Below are 22,685 nucleotides of genomic sequence, written 5' to 3'. Positions count from 1 at the left end.
TGGCGTATGGGGCATATGGAAAGCTTTTTTCCACATGTGGAAATAAACAGCACCATGTACACTACAGGATGGATGGTGTTTGGATCGCTTTTTATGTGGATTTTAGAGTAGAATCTGCTCCAAAATCCACAAAAAAACTGTGTAACCAGTGAGATTCTGACCACTGGAATCCAAAAAAGTGCTGAGAATATAAGATCTCCGTTCACATTTCTCAGATGAAAACATGTCCTAGGAATTAAGAGGTTAATGGAAGGAAACGTTATTGGAAATTCCTTAATGCTTGTTTCCATACTCTGCGCTACCAGTCACTTCATAATGCTGTTATTTACTGAGATGAATGAAATTATTGCTGTACATTTTTCCATGCTCTGTAAATGTGCTAGCTCCAAACTCCCTCTCCACCTCCCCAAATAAAAAAAATCAAATCAATATTAGTACTGCGCAAGTGACGAATTGGATTCACGAACACGGCAGAATCCTTGCTGCTAACAGATTGTAAAAAAAGAAAACGGGGGCAGAGTGCTTTCCCGGCAAGTGTATTAAAAGCATAACCGTATAAAATAGGTTTATTGTGATAACTGAAGTGGCCCTTTTATTTCATGCTATAGATATACCCGTTTATTTTATCACAAGTGAATATAGTACAATTGTTTGCCCTGTAGCAAACAATCAAGCATGAGCAGCACAAAGCTGGTTTTACAACTCTGTTAATCTGTATATAAAGGAAATTTGCTGTAAAGGATTTAAAGGCCATCACCACCGAGTGCTGAACAAGACAAAGCGGAAACAGGTTTGTACAGGTTTGTATTCTGCAGATCATTTGTTCATTATGCTAATATTGCTATTGGAAAATTATTGATTAATGCTTTTCATAATAAAAAAAAATATAAAAATGTCAATTCAGCTGACTAATTATATGTTAGAGATAAGTGTCCCGTCTGTGGTCTGGGTGTAGTGCACGGAATATGCATTGGTCTGGCTTCCAGGTCTAGTAGCTCGCTATGGTCCAAAAGGGGATGTTCTCCAGCGCCAAAGGAAAGTGGTTCAATCTTAGCCTTTAATTATATGGGATAAAAATAGCTGATAGATATGATTAAGGGTTTTTCTACACGCAACACGTAAACATTATGGATTTTCTTTTTTTTAATATCTACACGTTCTCCCATTGTTTTTATCCTATATGATTAAAGGCTAAGTTTTAACTACTTTCCTTTGGTGCTGGAGAACATCCCCTTTTGGACCATTGAGAGTGATTTCATAATGAAGGGTATCTCAAAAGTAAGGAAAGCCCATGTCACCAAAATGGTGAAATTCCTGAATGCCACCATCTTGGATTCAACTTTTAATTTTTCAGATCTGAAAGAACTATAGATGTATGATGAATTTCTCTGGTGGTGAATTTCACTAGACAACCAGTTGGCCAAGTGCTCTCCGATAAGACATTGTTTAGCACTAGGCTGACCTTGGTAAGCTGATCTCTGACTTCCTCTTCATGTTCAAAACATTTGAAGATGGGGACAGTGACTCCAGTGCTGATTGGGCGCCAGGTATCACATGTCCCAACAACCGCACCAGAGCCCCGGGCCCGCCAGTGCCGACACCGCTGGAACGGCATCGGCACGGGAGGGGAGTATAAGCTTTTTTATTTTATCTGGGCCAAACATTTAAAACAAGAAGGGGTTGTCCTAGTAGTGGACAACCACTTTAATACTTCTTTTCGTCATAGTTCACTGATACCGCCTTTACATTGGTGTATAGCATTTTATTCCCAAAAGAAACCTTGGCAAGTACATGTCTCTGGACTTGGAAAATGGATAATGTGCAAGCATTGCATCAGCAGTGCACTCGCCTCTGCTCTTAACAGGCGAATGGCTCACATGTTTTATCTCATTTTCATTATGGAAGAGATGGAGATATATACTTTTTTTTCATTCACAATAGCTGTCTCCATTTTTCATTATAAGAAGCAATGAACCATATACCTAAGGTCAGCAAATACTTCAGAGAATGCCTTCCCATTTGAAATATTGCACATCTTCCCCCTTAACCCATGTGCTTACCACTAAGGACAAAAAATAAGCTATAACAAATTGGAGATTACTTTGTCATCCTTTGTAGAACCCTGCTCAGCTTGTTAATAATATGAACGGCTTTGGTTCCAGTTGTCAGAACAAATGTCATGTGCTCCAATATTAGCTTGATAATCCTTCAGGACAATGCGAGGCTAGAACAAATAGTATCTGAAAAGTTCACTTAGACAAGAAAATGGACCTGGCTTCTATATTTATACAATATGAAATATGTTCTTGAGCCCATATGCTTATTTTTAGCAGGAAAATGTATTTATGGTTTTAATAAATGTATGAATACATAGCCGCAATGCTCTGCGGGCAGCTGCAGGCTTATATCTAATGTCCTGTACTGCCTCCTGGCATTGTTCTTGGAGTGCAGCTGGAACAGATATTGGGATAGGTACAAATTCTGGTCCTCAAGCACCATACAGCGATATGCCTTCCAACTGCATGTGAGAGACAATGTGCCCCCAGCTGGGACCATAAATAGTCCAGGTTTACAAAGATCATGGTTTTGGGATGTTTTATTTTTTTTTTTTTAAAGCTTGGATTGTGCTTTTCGGCTTTTATATCGTGTTCCAAATTATGATGCAAATGCTATTTTTATCAGATTTTCCTAAATGGTCGATGGAAATGAGTCAGTACAATTTTCAAATCAACTGTTAGAGTACAAATCACATTTTATTGGACAAATCTCCCAATGATAACAGTATTTTTTTCAGAAGTAAAAAAACTCAAAATGCACTGTCTCAAATTATTATGCACAACAGAGTTACCAAACATTTCATAGGAGTGAAAATGGTAATTTGTTGGATTTGCAGCCTTAAGAGGTCTCACTTGCTGAAATCAAAAGCGTTTTCAATCAAAAACATCTTTACAGGCCAAGTTACATGTTAACATATGACTCCTTCTTTGATATCACCTTCACAATTCTTGCATCCATTGAACATGTGAGTTTTTGGATAGTTTATGCTTGAATTTCTTTGCATGATGTCAAAATAGCCTCCTAGAGCTGCTGTTTTGATGTGAACTGCCTCTAACCCTAATACATCTTTTGCTTGAGGATATTCCAAAGGTTCTAAATAGGGTTGAGGTCAGGGGAGGATGGTGGCCACACCATGAGTTTCTCTCCTTTTATGCCCATAGCGGACAATTACTCAGAGGTATTCTTTGCAGAATGAGATGTTATATTGTCATGCATGAAGATGATCTTGCTACGGATGGCATGGTTCTTCTTTTTCAGCTATGGCAGAAAGTGCTCAGTCAGAAACTATATACTTTGTTTAGGTCATTTTCACACCTTCAGGAATCCTAAAGGGCCCTACCAGCTCTCTCCCTATGATTGCGGCCCAATACCTGACATTACAGCCTTTTTGGGACATTGTGGCCATCCACTAACCATCCACTACTCCATCCTTCTTGACCATCCAGGTTTTCATAGCAAACATCAGTTGACTGTTTTAAAATAAATCTTCGTGTATGTCTGGGCCCACTGGAACCATTTCTAATTTCTTGTGAGCGCTGTTTAATACTACGTTTATGCACAACTGCAAGCCTCTGGAGGATCCTACTCCTTGAGGTTCGCGGAACTCCAAAGGAACCAGCAACTTCAAATACTTGTTTGCTCCTTTATAATGGTATTTTAGCATCTGCTCTCTTAACCGGTTCCCGACCGCCCACTGTAGATAAACGTCGGCGCTTGCTGGGCTCTGTGCAGCGCTGACGTTTAAAAACGGTGGGTGGTCCCGCAGCGCTCAGGCCCCCCAGGGTCCTGCAAGCGCTGCGATTCCGGTGCAGAGCGTTAGCTCTGACAGGGGACATCATCGGGACCTGATTGGATCAGGTCCCAATGATGTTAACCCTTTGCTATGTTCTATATGCCGCGATCTATAGTGATCGCGGCATATAGAAGATAGACAGAGGAGAGGGGGTCATCTTACTTACCTCTCCGACGACCCCTGATATCTTCCAGGACCTGGCGTTGCTATGGCAGCTGGAGGTCACATGACCGCCTCCAGATCTGCCATATATGGTGTCCTGCCAGGCTCAGCCTGCAGCTGAAGCCTGGCAGAACACACTGACTGTGAAACAGTCAGCAAAGATTTCATGTAATGTAATACATGTCTATTACATTACATGAGATCAGTGATCAGAAAAATAAAAATTAATGTCCCATACAGGGACTAAGTAAAAATGTAAAAAAAAAATGTTTTTAAACTGTTAAAAAAAATCACAAAATAAATAAAAATAAATAAATAAAATATTAAACCAATAAATCCGTATATGTATGCAAAACCAAAAAAAGTACACATATTTGGTATCGCCGCATCCGAAACAACCCGATCTATAAAACTGTCACACTAATTAACTCCTTCTGTGCACACCGTAATAAAAATAAATAAAAAACGGAGCAAAAAAATATGCTTTTTCATCATATCGCCAAACATAAAGTGGAAAAAAATGCAATCAAAAAGCAAAATGGAAATAAAAATGGTACCGCTGAAAACATCATCTTGTTCCGCAAAAAAAAAGCTGCCATACAGCTCCATCAGCCGAAAAATAAAAAAGTTATAGCGCTCAGAATAAAGCAATGCAAAAAAAATATTTTTTCTATAAAATTGTTTTATTGTGTAAAAGCGCCAAAACATAAAAAAAATATACAGTAAGTGTAGTATCGCCGTAAACTTACTGACCCGAAGAATAACGCTGCCTGATCACTTTTACCACACGCAGAACGGCATAAAAAAAACCTCAAAAAACAATTCCTGAATTGTTGGTTTTTGTTAATTTTACCTCCCAAAAAAACGGAATAGAAAGCGATCAAAAAATGTCACGTACCCAAAAATGGTACTAATAAAAATGTCAACTCGTCCCGCAAAAAACAAGCCGTCACATGACTCTGTCGGCCGAAATATGGAAAAATTATAGCTCTCAAAATATGGCGATGCAAAAACTAGATTTTGCAAAAAAAAGCATCTCTTAGTGTGTGACAGCTGTCAGTCATAAAAACCTGATATAAATCTGGTATCTCTGTAATCGCACCGACCCGAAGAATAAAGTAATCTAATCAGTTATATCACACGAGGAACGGCGTAAAAAATAAATAAAACCAATTCTTCACCTGCTACTGATTTGTTTATTATGTCCCCCAAAGATCGCAGTAATGCTCTGCTCACATTTATCCTGCGCTCTGCGCTAAGCGCTTACACCAGAGTTTCCGTGTAAATCTCTGAAATATGTGATTCAGCCGGAACCCATGATGGAAGATTCCCTGTAATGAGGCAGATATAGGCACTGTGGATGCCGTCTGGCCTGGGATCCCACGGTGTCATTTGTTTTAGGCGTGCATAAAAGTGCGGTTGGCCACAGTTTTGTGCACTTCTGAAAAAAAGGACACCGCTAAACAGAGGCCAGACGGAGTCCAGAGTAACTCTGTTGCCTCATTACAGTGAATGGATCCTGCAGGGGTTTCATCTGAATTATATCACTTGGAAATTTAGATGGAAACCCCGATGTAAGTGCTCAGCCTAGAGCGCCGGATAAATGTTATGTAAAATGTTCCCAATAAAAGCTTCAACTCAGTCTTCAAAAAAAGCTAGTCCCCACTCAGGTCCGTCATCTGTTAAAAATATAAGGGACTTCCAAGTTACTGGTAGCAGAAAGGCTCTGGAAAAGCGAAATGGCCCTTGCCCCCGAAAAGAAATTCAGAAAATTTTGTGCTCCCAAATCCAAATGCCTATTCTACAATAATTTGTTCTCCAATTGTCAAATAGCACTCCGTCCCCCCCGGATCTCGCCGTATGGCTGAGCGGTACGATACAGCCACATATGGGGTATTGCCACTTTTAGAAGAAATTGCGTGACACGTTTCGGCACAATTTGTACCCATTGCCCTGTGTGAAAATGTAAAATCTGAGGGTAAAACATTTTTTTGTAGTAAATATATAATTATGCTTTTTCTCACTGCCCAATGGTATAAATTTAAAAATTAAAAAATACTCACTACTTCCCTAGATGAATTCCTTGAGAGGTGTAGTTTACAAAATGGGGTCACTTGTGGGGGTTTCTGCTGTTTCGGCATGTCAGCGACTCTTCAAATGTGACATGGTGTCTGCCACCTATCCCAGCCAACATAGCGCTCCTTTCTCTTCCGAATCCTGCCGTACTCCAAAGCAGTGGATCTCCCCCACATATGGGGTATCGGCATGTTCAGGAGAAATTGCACAACAAATTTCATGGTGCAATTTATCCTATTACCCTTATGATAATGCAAAATTAAGGGATGAAAAACGTTTTTGTGGGAAAAATGTGAAAATTTTATTTTTACAGCTCATTATTATAAACTTCTGTGAAGCACCTTGGGGTTCAAGGTGCTCACCACACATCTAGATAAGTTCCCTAAGGGGTCTAGTTTCCAAAATGGTGTCACTTGTGGGGGGTTTCCACTGTTTAGGCACATCAGGGGCTCCCCAAATGCAACATGGCATCTGCTAATTATTCAAACAAATTTTACATTCAAAAAGTCAAATGGCGCTCCTTCCCTTTCAAACCCTGCCGTGCGCCCAAAGAGTGGTTTGCCTCCACATATGGGGTATCAGCGTGTTCAGAAGAAATTGCATAACAAATTTCATGGTGCAATTTATCCTATTACCTTTATGATAATGCAAAATTAAGGGATGAAAAACGTTTTTGTGGGAAAAATGTGAAAATTTTATTTTTACAGCTCAATATTATAAACTTCTGTGAAGCACCTTGGGCTTCAAGGTGGTCACCACACATCTAGATAAGTTCCCTGAGGGGTCTAGTTTCCAAAATAGTGTCACTTGTGGGGGGTTTCCACTGTTTAGGAACATCAGGAGCTCTCCAAACGCAACATGGCGTCCGATAATTATTCAGACAAATTTTACATTCAAAAAGTCAAATGGTGCTCCTTCCCTTCCGAACCCTGCAGTGTGCCCAAACAGTGGTTTTCCCTCACATATGGGGTATCAGCACGCTCAAGAGAAATTGCACAAAAAATTTTGGGGTCCATTTTTTCCTGTTACCCCTGCAAAAATAAAAAAAATTGGGTCTAAAGTAACATTTTTGTGAAAAAAGTTAAATGTTAATTTTTTTCTTCCACATTCCAAAAATTCCTGTGAAGCACCTGAAGGGTTAATAAAGTTCTTGAATGTGGTTTTGAGCACCTTGAGGGGTGCAGTTTTTAGAATGGTGTCACTTTTGGGTATTTTCTGTCATAAAGACCCCTCAAAGTGACTTCAAATATTATGTGGTCCCTAAAAAAATGTTTTTGTAAATTTTGTTGGAAAAATGAGAAATCGCTGGTCAACTTTTAATCCTTATAGCTCCCTAACAAGAAAAAATGTTGGTTCCAAAATTGTGCTGATGTAAAGTAAACATCTGGGAAATGTTATTTATTAACTATTTTGTGTGACACATCTCTCTGATTTAAGGGCATGAAAATTCAAAGTTTGAAAATTGCTAAATTTTCTAAATTTTCGCCAGATTTCCGATTTTTTCACAAATAAACGCAAGTGATATCGAAGAAATTTTACCACTATCATGAAGTACAATATGTCACGAAAAAACGATCTCAGAATCAGGGGGATCCGTTGAAGTTTTCCAGAGTAATTACTTCATAAAGTGACAGTGGTCAGAATTGAAAAAATTGGCCCGGTCACGAAGGCAAAAACAGGCTCTGGTGCGAAGTGGTTAATCCCATGAATTTGTCTGGCAGAAACCTTCCTCATTATGCCTTTATCTGCACGAGCCTGTCTGTGCTCTGCATCAGCCGCCAATCTCTTCACAGTATGATGATCACACTTAATTTTTCCTGAAATATTTAATGTTTTCATACCTTGTCCAAGGCATTGCACTATTTGATGCTTTTCAGCAACAGAGAGATCTTTTTTCTTTCCCATATTGCTTGAAAACTCTGGCCTGTTTAATAATGTGGAACATCCTTCCTAAGTAGTTTTCCTTTAATAGAGCTCATCTGGCAAACTAATTATCACAGGTGTTTCAGATTGCTTTCAGTGATCCAAAGAGCTCTGAGACACAAAACCATCCATGAGTGTATTTTAAAAACAAAAAATTATATATTTCTGACACTTAAATCCAATTTTCATAATGCAGGGTGGGCCATTTATATGGATACACCTAAATAAAATGGGAATGGTTGGTGATATCAACTTCCTGTTTGTGGTACATTAGTATATTAGAGGGGGAAAACTTCTTCCAGATGGGTGATGACCATTGCGGCCATTTTGAAGTCGGCCATTTTGGATCCAACTTTATTTTTTTCAATGGTAAGAGGGTCATGTGACACATCAAACTTATTGAGAATTTCACAAGAAAAACAATGGTGTGCTTGGTTTTAACGTAACTTTATTCTTTCATGAGTTTTTTTACAAGTTTATGACCACTTATAAAATGTGTTCAAAGTGCTGCCCATTGTGTTGCATTGTCAATACAACCCTCTTCTCCCACTCATGACACACTGATCGCAACATCGCAGAAGAAATGCTAGCACAGTATCCGTTGTTTTACATGCTGCACATCTTGTATCTTCACAGCATTGACAATTGCCTTCAAAGATAAAAGTCTAAGGGGGTCAGATTGGGAGACCTTGGTGGCCATTCAACTGGCCCACGACGACCAATCCACTTTCCAGGAAACTGTTCATGTAGGAATGCTCAGACCTGACACCCATAATGTAGTGGTGCACCAAACTCAGGGAACGTGCCATCTGCAGTGCATAAAGAGGGCAACACATCATCATGTAGCAAGTTCAGATATCCAGTGGCATTGAGGTTTTCATTGATGAAGAATGGCCCCACTACCTTTGTACCCCATATACCACACCATACCATAAATTTTTGTGTTCCAACAGTCTTGGAGGGATCTATCCACTGTGGGTTAGTGTCAGACCAATAGCAGTGGTTTTGTTTGTTAACTTCACCATTCACAAAAAAGTTTGCCTCATCACTGAACATAATGTTCTGTGTAAACTGAGGGTCCTATTCCAATTTTTTTTTTTGCCCATTTTGCAAATTCAGTGCACCGATCTGGGTCATCCTCGTTGAGATGCTGCAGCAGCTGGATTTTGTAAGGGTGCCATTTGTGAAAAGCTAATATCTGCCGAAGGGATGTTCGACTGATGCCACTCTCCAGTCACATGCGGCGAGTGCTACGCTGTGGGCTCTTGCTGAGTGAAGCTAGGACAGCCACTGATGTTTCTTCATTAGTGACAGTTTTCTTGCGTCCACATTTTGGCAAATCCAACACTGAACCTGTTTCACAAAATTTGGCAAGCAGTTTGCTAACTATAGCTTGGGAGATAGGTGGTCTCGTACAGTGTCTTGCATTGAAATCTGCTGCAATGACCCGAGTACTGCATTCACCAGACATCAACACAATTTCTATCCGCTCCTCACGTGTTAACCTCTGTGTCATGTCAATGGCTCTGAAAAAAGAGAAACTTGTAAATACCTCATGAAAGAATAAAGTTACGTTAAAACCAAGCACACCATTGTTTTTCTTATGAAATTCTCAATAAGTTTGATGTGTCACATGACCCTCTTCCCATTCAAAAAAATAAAGTTGGATCCAAAATGGCCAACTTCAAAATGGCCACCATGGTCGCCATCTGGAAAAGTTTTCCCTCTCCCATATACTAATGTGCCACAAACAAGAAGTTGATATCACCAACCATTCCCATTTTATTTAGGTGTATCCATATAAATGGCCCACCCTGCACTTTTGAACACAGTGTAGAGGTGCATCCTATGTTTTTTTCAGCACACATTGCTTTTTTTGTGCCATGCTTTAGGTACACTGCTTTTAGGACTTTCATTGACTTAAAGAAAACATTTAAACTTACTAACATTTTAGATGGAAATCTGTATTTCCTAGAAAAGATCTGGTTTTCACAGGTGATTTGAGTAAAAGGGAAATTTATTTGGAAAAAACTTTGCTATTAAAAAGCGATAGTTAAAGATAAGAGATGAAAGAAATACATGCACAGGGACTCAATACCATAGTGATAAAGGTCAGGCTTGCCCCCTCTATAGGGTGCAGTATTTAAGTCAACATTTTGACACTCACCCATGAGACTTTTGCACATGCCCAACCGAAATAATACTGCACATTATGAAGAATCAGTTTTAGGCCACATTCACACTATCAGTATTTGGTCGGTATTTTACATCAGTATTTGTAAGCCAAAACCAGGAGTGGAACAATCAGAGGTAGAGTATAATAGAAACACGTCACCACTTCTGTATTTATCACCCACTCCTGGTTTTGGCTTACAGATACTGATGTAAAATACTGAAGGTGTGAACATAGCCATATATAAACAATTTCCAGAATTTCAAGGATCGTTTTTATGCTCAAAAGATCAACACACAGTTCTCATACAGATAACAAAGTCCACATTTGTCCTTCACTTATAGACTAGAAATCTGTATTCTAAATCATTGTTTTCAAATCCTCTGCACAGTTGGACAGTTGAATTCAATAATAGGAACATAATTATTGAGCTAAGCAATATCGGCAGCGCATAGATTATAATAGCTATACTGATTATTTTCTTTATCACATACATGTTTTTGTATTTAGCAAAAATTTCAAGATGTTACTTTAAGCAGCTGCTTAAAAAAAATCAAAAAACAAAAAACCCTTATACAATCTCAACAATTTTTTATATACTGTAGCCCCTTTAAAATATTGTTGATCAGAGGTTGACTACCCAAGCTATGGTGCGGAAGCACTCGGTTTATGCATGAGTGTGTACACAGTGATGTATGAACCAGTTGACTTTTTATTGAGCCCTGTACACACTCATGCTTAAGCTGATTGTTTCTGCCCCTGGATCTGAACTTTCATTAGGGGTCTCAGTTCCTGGATCAATAGTGCTTAAAAGGGACTTGAGAAATTCCCTTTAAAGGGAATCTGTTGCCAAGTTTTTGTTATGTAACCTGAGAGCAGCAAGATGTAGGGGCAGAGAGCCTGATTCCAGTGATGCATCACTGATCTACACACTGTCACTTTGGTAAAAAAAAATCTGAATGCTGAGCTCTGTATAACCCCACATACACCAATGATTGGCAGCTTTTTGTGTACACTGTGCATAGGCAGAAAGCGGCCAATCAATGGTAGGAGAGGGTTTACACAGTGCAAGAGAACAACATGGCAAGAGACAGCTAGCCCCGTAGTGATAATTTCCTGCTAAGCTAATAAAACACTGATTTCATTGAAACAACAACACACAGCCCAGTAAAGTGACACATCACTGGAATTAGGGTTTCTGCCCCTATTTCATAAAGCTCTCCTAACTGCTAACAAACTCTCTTTAAAGTAACTTTTTACATTATTTAAAAGTTTAGTTGCACTTTAATTAATCTCTTTTGTTATAATAAAGTGGTTTTCCCTTTTAAATGAGAACATCATCTTTTTCATATGGCCTAATCAAAGTAAATTTTAGTGATTGCTACTTCACTCGGCCAATATCCCCCACATGCTCCTGTCGGCGGTGACCACAGAGAATAATTGCTGTCTATAAGTACTCTGATTACGTGACCATATCCTCTGCTGAAGCGTACTTGCTTCTAATAGGGGCATCTAGGTTTTGAATGAAATGTATGAACATATTCCTACCTGATAAGTAATACCTGACAGCTGGCAGTAAGCAGTTTTTGCTCTGTCCATGACATGCACCCTCCATGCTCTGCTAGTCTGATGTGAATGGATGGCATGGTTGCATTGCTGAATGGGATGATTAATATGCTGCTTGTCTTGTTCACACAGCACCTGCGCTGGACTCCTCGCACTACTCATTTCCCTGGCATCTCTTTGGTGGGTTTCGAAGAAAAGAGACCGAGCTGTTGAAAGGAAAGATTTCAGATTGCACATCTGTCAGGTCAGCATAACTGAAAAATCCATGAGTCGCCATATTTCCCAATCCTCAGAGATTATGGATTTTTATGTTCTTTTTATATTAAGACTCCTATCAACGCTTTTTCTGAGAAAAGATGTCATTGAGTCTTGTACCAGTAAAAAGTCCAACTCTTCTTACCTGCACTGGAAATATATTGTGTATGATGAGTTTATTTCAGCTAGAGGATTTTTTGGGGTTTTTTCACAGTTTGATACATAACATCTGTTTTTGGGGTACATTAACACATACAAATTTTCAACGGATTTTGCAACAAATCTGTAGCAAAATTCCCCATGAGATTCACGTGTTGTTTTGCTATGGGGTAATCTAAGGTGAAAATCTTCACTTAAATTTAAAATCTTGAGCGCAGGTCAGTATCCTAGGCGGATTTTTTGGGTAGCATGTGGATCAGATCTAATCCACTTTGCAGCTAAGGTAATAAGCTGTGGAATTTCTTTTGTTAATTTGGACTTAAAATCTGCAATGTATGTGCCATGTGTGAACATGAACTAATAGTTTGTGGCATACTGTAGATGAAGTAATCCGTTCTTATTCACATGGACTTCAGCATAAATAATGGAATCCACAGGGCACAAATGTTAAAGTGAGCACCAGGTAGTGTCAGCTTGCCATATTATGAGTTGAATAGTTCTGATAGTTGCCAAATTTAAAAATTTTCATTATTATGGGACATTTAAAGGGAATGTTAAAGTAGTCACAACCCTCTCAAGTTGTCTTATTCCAGAGAAATCCATGTATTTCCAATATGTAAATGAGCTGGTAAGGTCTTTGGGCTGGCCACTGATCTGCCTAAGAATCTGCCTCCAGAGATTATCCTAAATAAAAGGGGGAGTTACCAGTGTGAGACAAGTAACCAACACAGAACAGGAGAACTGAACTTTGTCTCCTTACAAACACATTTGCTGCAGCTCTCACAGCTCTGCTGTATTGCAACACGGGCCATCTGGGAGATGGAAGCTGAGAGGAACCTGCAGATCTGTTAGTTAGGCTGTGGTCACACGGCCGTAGATTATCTCATGTGGGAGAATCAGGCCTATTATTCTAATGTCACTTGAATCAAACTCTGTCACAGTTTGATCCGAGTGTCAACTTAGTGTGATCTGATTCTCCCGCATGAGAGAATTGGAGCACAGGTGTGGAGAAGATGGAGAATTAATTTCTCCATCATCTCCATTGCCTGTGTCAGTTTCACACACACCTGTGGGCTTGTATGGGTGGGCGTGATCCGAATATCGGAGCCCCTCGCAGCATCGGCATGAGAAAAAATCTCAGACCTGCACTGCCTCTTAGTATAAGATTGGGCCGAGTGCTTTCCGATAAAACATCACATAGCACTCAGCCGTGTTATACGATCGTGTGACTGAGTCCTGAAAAGCTCATTTACATACAAGAAAAACATATGTATCTAGAATAAGACATCGGATCACAGATATCAAGATATCATTTTATTAAGCCTCCTATGACTCGCATGCCCATATAGACCACTTAAAAGGGTTGATCCTACTTACAGATGCCCTTTGAAAAATAACCTTTGTTTTAATTTTAATTTCATATATCAATAGTACATATGAAAATATGCAACTTTGTTAAATATCTAATAGAAATATTCTTATTTGTCCTACAGGACTGATCTTCCGCTCTTAATTCACCAGTAAAATCTGTCTTCACTGAATACACCCTTATTCAGTTGTCCATCTTTGTTCACATGCTCAAAAAAATGGTCTGAATGTCATCAGTTTATTAGATCAGAGTTTCATCAGTGCTTGGTCCATGTGTTGGTTTTTACCATCACATCACTGATTGTCACTTTTGGATTAATAAATTATAAAGCTTATCCTATTCATTGCAGTCCTATTCGGGCTGCACATGGATTGCACACTAATGCTATCTGTGTGCTCTTCGTGATTTTTACGGACCCATAGACTCGTATTGCTACTTTTCATCTGTAATGCCCATAAAAACCGGACGTGTGTCACGCTCGCAGGTGACGCATGTGTATTAACACGTACTCACAGACGGCTGGATTCGGATACTGGAACAGGCTCAGCCAGTATGGACACAGGAACGCTAACCAGGACTAACTCAAGGTTCAGGTTCTAGTAATGGAACGGCTTATCAGAGTTCATGTACTGCCAGAGTGGCTTCATAGGGTTCAGGTACCGCCGGAGCGACTTCACAGGGTTCACGGACCGCCGGAGCAGCTTCAAAGGGCTCATGTACCACCGGAGCGGCTTCACAGGGGTCAGGTACCGCTGGTGCGGCTTCACAAGGTTCAGGTACTGCCGGAGCGGTTTCAAGTTCAGAGACTGCCAGGTGCAGTTTAGGGCTCTGGCCCTGGCCACCCAAGGACTAGGGGTTCAGGATCAGGCCCTGGCCACACAAGGACCAGGCACTCGGGCCAACTCTCAACTACACGGGAAGAGGGACCTGTCAACATACAGTTGCACACACACTACTACACAGGCACCTCCCTAATGGGGAGGGTTCCTTTTATACTTAGATGCCTCCCAGCTATTGGCTGGGGGCATTTACAATGCGCTCCCGCTGCCCCTTGAAGAGCAGGGAAGCGCGCACTATGTGCACCGCCGGAAGTCAGTACGCAACGAGCAGGGAGATGTGTCGGACATGGGGAGGTGACCGTGCGGGCGCGGCGGTGAGTATGTCAGCGTCCCTGAATGGAGGGGAAACCATGCAAGAGCACTGGCTATAGCGGTACAATGTCTCCGTGCTTCAGTCTAATGGGCGTCACTTACTGTCTCAAAATCGTCTCTCTCCTGTCTTGATTGACATCTCCTACATCATCCACAGTCTGTTTAGTTCTTGCACATGCACAGTAAAGTACAGGTGCTGCGCAGGTGCAACAGACTCTTTGGATAACGTAGTAGACATTAATCAAAGCAGGAAGGCTGGTGAATGTGAATATAGAGGAGGTGCCAAACACAGACCAGCGATGCCAATCGGGCCAGACTGTGTCGATTAACATACAGTGAGGAAGGATAATAAAAGTCATTTTATTTGCTATGTGAAGGAGCTGAGCACTTATGCTCATTTGCTTGGGTGCTGTTCGAGACAACTAAATCGGTATTCTCAAGTTATTGCTTTAATTAGACAACATGAAAATACGCAAGTTTCCAATTGACTTGCTTTTTCTCTCTGCTGTGATTTTCCTGCAATGAGAACTTTTATCTTTCATAGTGTACAGCAGGTTTCCACGAAGCTCGGTCACTAGTGCCTGCACAGACCCTGGCCAAGTGTGCACAGTAGTTACCTTCTAGGAGAGGGGTTAATTCCTTACATTCCAGTCAGTTCTCTCCATCCCATTGATTTCTATTCAGCAGTTAGAAGCTCAACGCCCTTCCCCTCCACCTCTCTTTCAACTCCTGACAAGTGGCTGTTATAAATCTTGCAAAATCACCAACCCACAGCATCAGCAGTTATCAGAGCAGGTCGGGCGAGATAGGTGCCGTCTGATGTGCTTAACAGAAATAACAATGACTAGGCAGCTCCTTGCAAGATTGCGATTATGTTACTGAAAAAATGTCATATTAAAGTATGTTATAACAATGGGGTATATGAGAGGGAGTGTATGAGAGGGGGCAGAAGCAAGAGGTGGTAATACAAATTTACAACACTGCAGTTCAATGTGATATTAAAGAATATTATGGGACATATGAGAGAAGGCAAAAGTAAGAGCAATGATACAAATTTACAGCAGTTCAATTCTATTTTGTTCAGTAGTTTATGGTCCTTTCGATGTATTATGTTCTTGAAAGTTTTTCAAGTGGTTTTCCAAGATAGGAAAAAATGTGCTCATAGCCAAGAATGGTAAAAAAAAGTTGGAAAAGAAGCTGTATTTATTGGTTTATTCCCCAGCTGCCGCTGCAGGTCTTCCCATGTACCTGGCTGCTATGACTATGTCCTATGTACCCTACTGCTACACGCTATCACTGGCCTCATCGTTTTACAGTCCCATACTATGGCGCTGGAGCAGTGGGTGAATAGATCAGAAAGTACAGTTTCTCGTGTTCTTTTACTACCCTTCTTGGCTATGGGACCAGCTTTTTTCAGAACTCTGAAAAAGATAAGGAGAAATTTGATGGGGATGGAGAAGTGTTTCAGCATGTGCAGTGTGTTTATTGTAGTTTGTGTATGTGTTATATGTGATCTGTTGAGGATTATGAAGTAAAGGATGGTCAAGGTTACATTTAATACATTTAATTTATTAAAATAAAGGATACATTTTTCCATTAATGGAAAGTTGATAAAAAAGAGATCAAGAGTCTACTAATCCATATGGGAGAATATTCTGCGGGGAAAGGCTAAACATGAAAGTTTGAGAAAGAAATTGGAAGGGCGTTGGAAAGTGGGTCATTGATAGTCCCCCAGTATGAGTGCTAGGCGCTACTTTTTCCATTCAAGCTGTTTGGCCCACGGTGTTCCCGCTGCTTCGGATTGCATGTTGTGCTGCTGCTTCTTTGAAATTCACTGTACAGAGGAATTGGGAGTCTGATGATTTCTAATGAACTGTAATTGATCAGGGAATACCAGAGGTTTGCGTTAATCACTTTCTCATAACAAAGACTTATCAGATCATAGCTGACCTTTTTCTATCTGTTGAGACTGACATTTTGATCGTTGCCTCAGGAATTAAAGGAATTTGCTATTAGGAAAATGTTCTCAACATCTGCAAATGAAAAATGATGTCTCTACTTTCCCCATCTATTTAGGGTTAATCACTTCTATGAAACGATGCCGCATCATGTAATGGTGTCATATATTTGCCTCTGAGAAATACAGCCGCTAAGTTTATTAATTGCTTTTAAACTTCTGCTTCTGGTGTAAAGGTTCCCATGAAATCAGATACGAAATAGATTTGCTTCTCTAAAACCCTCTATGGACCTGACCTGAAAATTCTACTTTTAGCGTAAGAAGTGCAGTTTATAGCCACAGGCGATGTCTTGTGCCTAATTCATGCTGTGTATGTACAAAGCCAATCCCTACGATTGAGCACAGTCGTGTTGTGGAGCCCTAGTTATAGATGTCATATTGCAGTAATGCCTGGGCAAGGGCTATTTTACCCTTCTAAAAAGAGTTTTACGCGTATTAATACACATTAGACAGTGCTCCAGAATGGTCGCCAATGCAACCTGTGACTCACTACGTCTGCTATATCCGACATATAGCGCTGTATGCACGTCCGCTAGAAGAACGTGATGCTGCCCGCCACAGAGGAGCAGAGGGGGGGAGATTATAGGTGAGATCACTATGGGGTGGCGGGGTGATTTTACTGTGTGATGGGGGCCTATAAATATAATTATAATGTAGGGGTGTTATCGATGCAATCATACTGTGAGGCGAGGATTATGAATATAATTTTAGCGTGGGGAGTTATGGATGAGATTATACTGTGTGGGGGAGGTCTGCGCATGTTGTTATACTGTGGGGGGTCTATGGATGTAATTATGCTATGGGGCTGCTTTGGATAATGAGATTATGCTGTAAACTGGGGGGATTGGCTATGAATAGAATTAAGCAATGGGGGGCCTATAGCTATTATACTTTGGGAGGGCCTATTATACTGTGGGTGGCCTTTCCATTTTATTATACAGTTGGTGAGACCTATAGATGTGTTTTTTATTGTAGTATGGGGGTCCTAGAGATGTAATTATGTTATTATTCTGTTGGTCGGGCCTATAGATGTGTTTGTTATTGTAGTGTGGGGATCCTAGAGATGTGATTGTTATTATTCTGTTTGTTGGGCCTATAGATGTGTTTGTTATTGTAGTATTGGGGTCCTAGAGATATGATTATGTTATTATTCTGTTGGTGGGGCCTATACATGTATTTGATATTGTAGTATGGGGGTCCTGCAGATGTGATTATGTTATTATTCTGTTGGTGGGGCCTATAGATGTGTTTGTTATTGTAGTATGGGGGTCATAGGGATATGATTATGTTATTATACTGTTGATGGGGCGTATAGATGTGTTTGTTATTGTAGTATGGGGGTCCTAGAGATGTTATTATGTTATTATACTGTTGATGGGGCCTATAGATGTGTTTTTGTAGGGTGGCGGTCCTAAAAATGTGATTATGTTATTATACTAGAGATGGGGCCCTATATATGTGTTTATTATTGTAGTATAGGGATCCTAGAGATGTGATTATGTTATACTGTTGGTGGGGCCTATAGATGTGTTTATTATTGTAGTGTGGGGGTCCTAGAGATGTGATTGTATTATCATACTGGTGATGGGGCCTATAGATGTGTTTGTTAATATAATGTGAGCGGTCTTGAGATACAATTATATCAGTTATATTATTTTTATGCTAGTGGGGCCTATAGATGCGATTATGTAATTATTCTGTAGAGGGAACAGGGTGCTATAGATGGGTTTATGTTATTACACGAATGGTGGATCCTATAGATATGATTCTGTACTCCTCAATGAATAAAAATGCTCCTCAAAAACACTGTGAGAAATGTTTTTCCCCTAATGTAAAATATGTAGTGTGACTTCTATATTTTGCAGAGTTGAAGTATTTTAAAAATGTTTTAAATGTAGGTTTTTTCAAAGTTTTACGTTTTTTTCCCAAGCTATTACTATTATTACTGCAGGGAATAGTGCTTTGTTAGCAGAAACGTTGGATACTAAAATGTTAGAATCTGTCAATTTCTCCTTTATGATGCCAACTGCCGTGTTGTGCCTGGCACACATAATAAGCCGGCTTACAGTCACATCCAAGGTCTACAGTGTTGATCTGCTATGTATCACTATTTGTCTCGTTCTAAAAAAAAAAAAAAAAAAGTTTTTTTCTGTTCAAATGAATCTCAAGTAGCAAAAAGAAGAAAGAATTCCTGAGGTATAGCAATCCTTCATGTCTGCATGTAGCAATAATTTGTCTCTGAATGATTGGTTATTGCTTTGTTTCAATTTACGAAAGGATCGATAATTATCAGTAAACGTACGCATTCTTTACAATTGATAGAAATTGATTGTGAATATGATTTAGTATCACATTTCTCTGTTAGTTGACACAGATAAAACAATTCTTAAAGTATTCGTCTTGGACTTCTATATTGATGGCCAATTTTTAGGATCGGGGGTGCGACACCCGGCACCCTTACCGATAAGCTGCTCCCAGTTCCAGCAGTGGCCGGATGTGATTAGTTGTGGAGCAACATAGCACAGCTCGGGTGATTGCATAGTGGCCATGGCGGGGTACTGCACATCCGCCCCCTACTCACGACCACTGCGCCCTTGACAGAGCTATGTAGTTCCGCTCCGCAACTGAGCACATCCAGCCTGCACTGGGAACAGTTGTTCGGTAGGGTTGCACCCTCACCAATCAGATAGTGATGACCTTTCCTATGGATAGGCCATCAATATAAAAGTCCCTGACAACCATTTTTAAATTGGAATAATGTAAAAAAAATGCTCTCCTGTTTTGAGATTGCTGTTAAACTAGTCACTGGAAAATAAAAAAAAAAGCAACAAAACAATCATTTTATAGCCTTATGGTTCTTAATAAAAATAAAAATAATACTAAATAAAATACGAAAGAAAGCGTTTTTTCATCTTTTCTGCACTAGATTTTGTTTTCTGCATCACCAATGTTTCCCATTTATTTTTCAGACAATAGGTCTTGCAGTTTCCATGTGTGTAGTCAGCACCACCCACTCCAGCCTTGCTGCCAAACAAGGACTACCATTGCTGAACCAAATTGTTAGTTGGGCCATTTTAGGTAAGTGAGTCCTCATCATGCATTGATTAGATTTACATTATTGTTAATTAATAACCAATATTTTACAAACTGAACTCCCAACAAAACTATGCACCATATACAAGTCATATATCAAAACTATAAAAAAAGAGTTGCTTTTTTTCTGCCAGGGATAAGTACAAAATATATATATTTAATCTCTGAAATGATATAATAATTATTAATGGAATCTGAGTCCTATGTGTTTCCCGTTGGAGGTTGATTCTATCGCCATATCTGAAATTGTATTTGGTTGTAACGCAAAGCACTGAATCAGCTGCTCTTGGATATGCATTAGATACAGGGTCAACCAGCGCCTGGAGGTTAACAGACGTTGCGAGTAATATTGCATTGTGAACCCATAATGTGTTTCTGCATCTGGATAGCTTAAAGCAAAGCCTGGTCTGTGAAGATCTTAAAGATGTATTCCCGGTATTATCACTCCTGCTATTGTCAGTGCTCTTTTATGTCTCTAGATATAGGAATAAAGTCTACACTATGGTTAAAAGAAGTGTCTAGTACACACATGAATATTAATAGGCACTAGGCTGATGGTATAAGAGGATAATGATACTGTACTTGATTTAGGAACAAATCAAACATTTAATGTTCGGTGCTGGCATTTTTAGATTTCTGCTCTCATTCTAACTTCTAAGATGAAGTGATAAAACACTGCTTTTTAAATCTGTTTTTAGGTGATTTTAGCATGTCTACACCATATGTTAAATATTTGTTACATAAAGAACTACATGGCTTGCTGTCTGTCAGTATGATTTCATACCCCAAACCATTTATATGTACATGAAGCTCTTTAACCCCTTAGTGATCGGACCAATTTTTTTAAATCTGACAAGTGTCACTTTATGTAGTAATAATGTAGCACCCCGAGGGCTCGGCTGCTACAGGGGTATTGCACCTCAGTCCAGAGGTGTGATATTCCACTCCCGGGTAAGAATGGAGTGTGGACCAGGACTCAGTAAGCTGCATGCACCACACACACCCCATTTCCGAGGGACAGCTCAACGGTGCTCCCACTAGACAGAAGTGCAGGCACGACAGCATCTGTTCCTGGCTGGAGTGGGGAGGGGGAGGAAAGCCAAGTGGTGTAGGAGCAGATAGGGGTGGGTCTCTGGGCATAGGTAGGAGCCCATTGGTTGCTAGTCACCTGGGCTCGGGTGTCAGAAGGAGGTATAAAAGGTGGGCATCATCTTAGAACAGTGGTCAGTGCAGTGCAGAGAAGAAGCTAAGAGTGAGAGGAGAAGACAGGAAGCAGAGCCCCTGCATGGGCTCTGCTCCGCAGGCAGGCCTTGTCAGAAGGCTGGAGCCTGAGAGAGAGAAGAAGGAACAGAAAGGAAAGTAAGAAAGGAACTGAAACAGAGGAGAAAGGAAGCAAGGAACACAGAGAAAGGCCCAGAGACACGAGGACAGAAGGAACCCCATATGCCCAGGAGATACAGGGTGAAGGGTTGGCAGAGCAGGGTACCGGAACCCAAATTGGTGCAAAGTATGAGAACTGATTGTCACTCTCCATAAGGAGAAATGTTACCTCTTAGACCTCAGTCCAGAGCCTCTCATCTAGCCAAATCAGTTCTCATACTTTGCACTGATGAGGGCCAACAGCCCGAAACACCGTGTCTGCAAATTGAGATTCTGATTTGGCTTTTATCCTAAGTCATATTGCACGACTCGTTAGAGGGTTGATTGTGACTTGTAGGATTGTTACTTCCAATAGGTGGCGCTGTAGAGTACAAGTCCTCTTTTTCTCTGAAGAGGCAATTTGCATATTAAATTTCCCAGAGGAGCATTGCATGGCGAATAAGCCTCCTTACCTTGATGTGCCAGAGCTGGTGTGTCACTCTCCATAAGGAGAAACGCTACCCCTTAGACCTCAGCCCAGAGCCTCTCACCTAGCCAAATCACTTCTCATACTTTGCACTGACGAGGGCCAACAGCCCGAAACACCGTGTCTGCAAATTGAGATTCTGATTTGGCTTTTATCCTAAGTCATATTGCACAACTCGTTAAAGGGTTAATTTTGACTTGTAGGATTGCTACTTCCAATAGGTGGTGCTATAGAGTACAAGTCCTCTTTTTCTCTGAAGAGGCAATTTGCATATTAAATTTCCCAGAGGAGCATTGCATGGCGAATAAGCTTCCTTACCTTGACGTGCCAGAGCTGGTGTGTCACTCTCCATAAGGAGAAATGTTACCCCTTAGACCTCAGTCCAGAGCCTCTCACCTAGCCAAATCAGTTCTCATACTTTGCACTGACGAGGGCCAACAGCCCGAAACACCGTGTCTGCAAATTGAGATTCTGATTTGCCTTTTATTCTAAGTCATATTGCACGACTTGTTAAAGGGTTGATTGTGACTTGTAGGATTGTTACTTCCAATAGGTGGTGCTATAGAGTACAAGTCCTCTTTTTCTCTGAAGAGGCAATTTGCATATTTTTACCACCTAAATTTTGATAACTTCTGAACAGACCGGCAGACTCTAAAGCTGTTATTTGGCCATTACCTGTCATGGCAAACATCAGGACCACACAATCAAGATCTCAGGGTGCCGATGAGGTTAAAGAGGGAGCCCCCACACTCTGTTAACTATTAAGATTCTGTAGTAACTATTGACGGCAGAATCTAAGTAAGGGGTTAAACATCCATTTTCAGTGCCAACACTGATCGTGGTTGATGCAGCAAGTTGTCAGCTATAGTGTACATGTGACAGTTACAGGATTGTCACCTGTCGGGGAACGCTAGTCTCTTATATCGCAGGTCAGTAAAAAGACGTCTATTGGTCACTAAGGGGTTAAAAGACAAGTCCAGCAATACCATTACATGGTCGGTCCGGTCCTCCATTACTGAGAAATCAGCATTTGAATTTATATGAT

The 22,685-nt window shown here is 40.4% G+C and overlaps 1 protein-coding gene across 1 annotated transcript in view; it reads left to right on the top strand.

The window, feature by feature from the left end:
• Positions 1-22,685, top strand: part of PIGN (phosphatidylinositol glycan anchor biosynthesis class N) — a 363,689-nt gene that overhangs the window by 216,487 nt on the left and 124,517 nt on the right. The window contains exons 19-20 of the mRNA XM_073678652.1: positions 11,883-11,994; positions 19,671-19,779. Coding sequence (XP_073534753.1) covers positions 11,883-11,994; positions 19,671-19,779 — 221 coding nt within the window. The remainder of the gene's footprint in view (positions 1-11,882; positions 11,995-19,670; positions 19,780-22,685) is intronic.

Source organism: Phyllobates terribilis, unplaced genomic scaffold, assembly GCF_046119375.1.
Source record: "Phyllobates terribilis strain yellow unplaced genomic scaffold, ASM4611937v1 Scaffold_4__5_contigs__length_816908805, whole genome shotgun sequence".
NCBI lineage: Eukaryota > Metazoa > Chordata > Amphibia > Anura > Dendrobatidae > Phyllobates > Phyllobates terribilis.
This window is presented reverse-complemented; position numbering and strand designations above follow the sequence as displayed.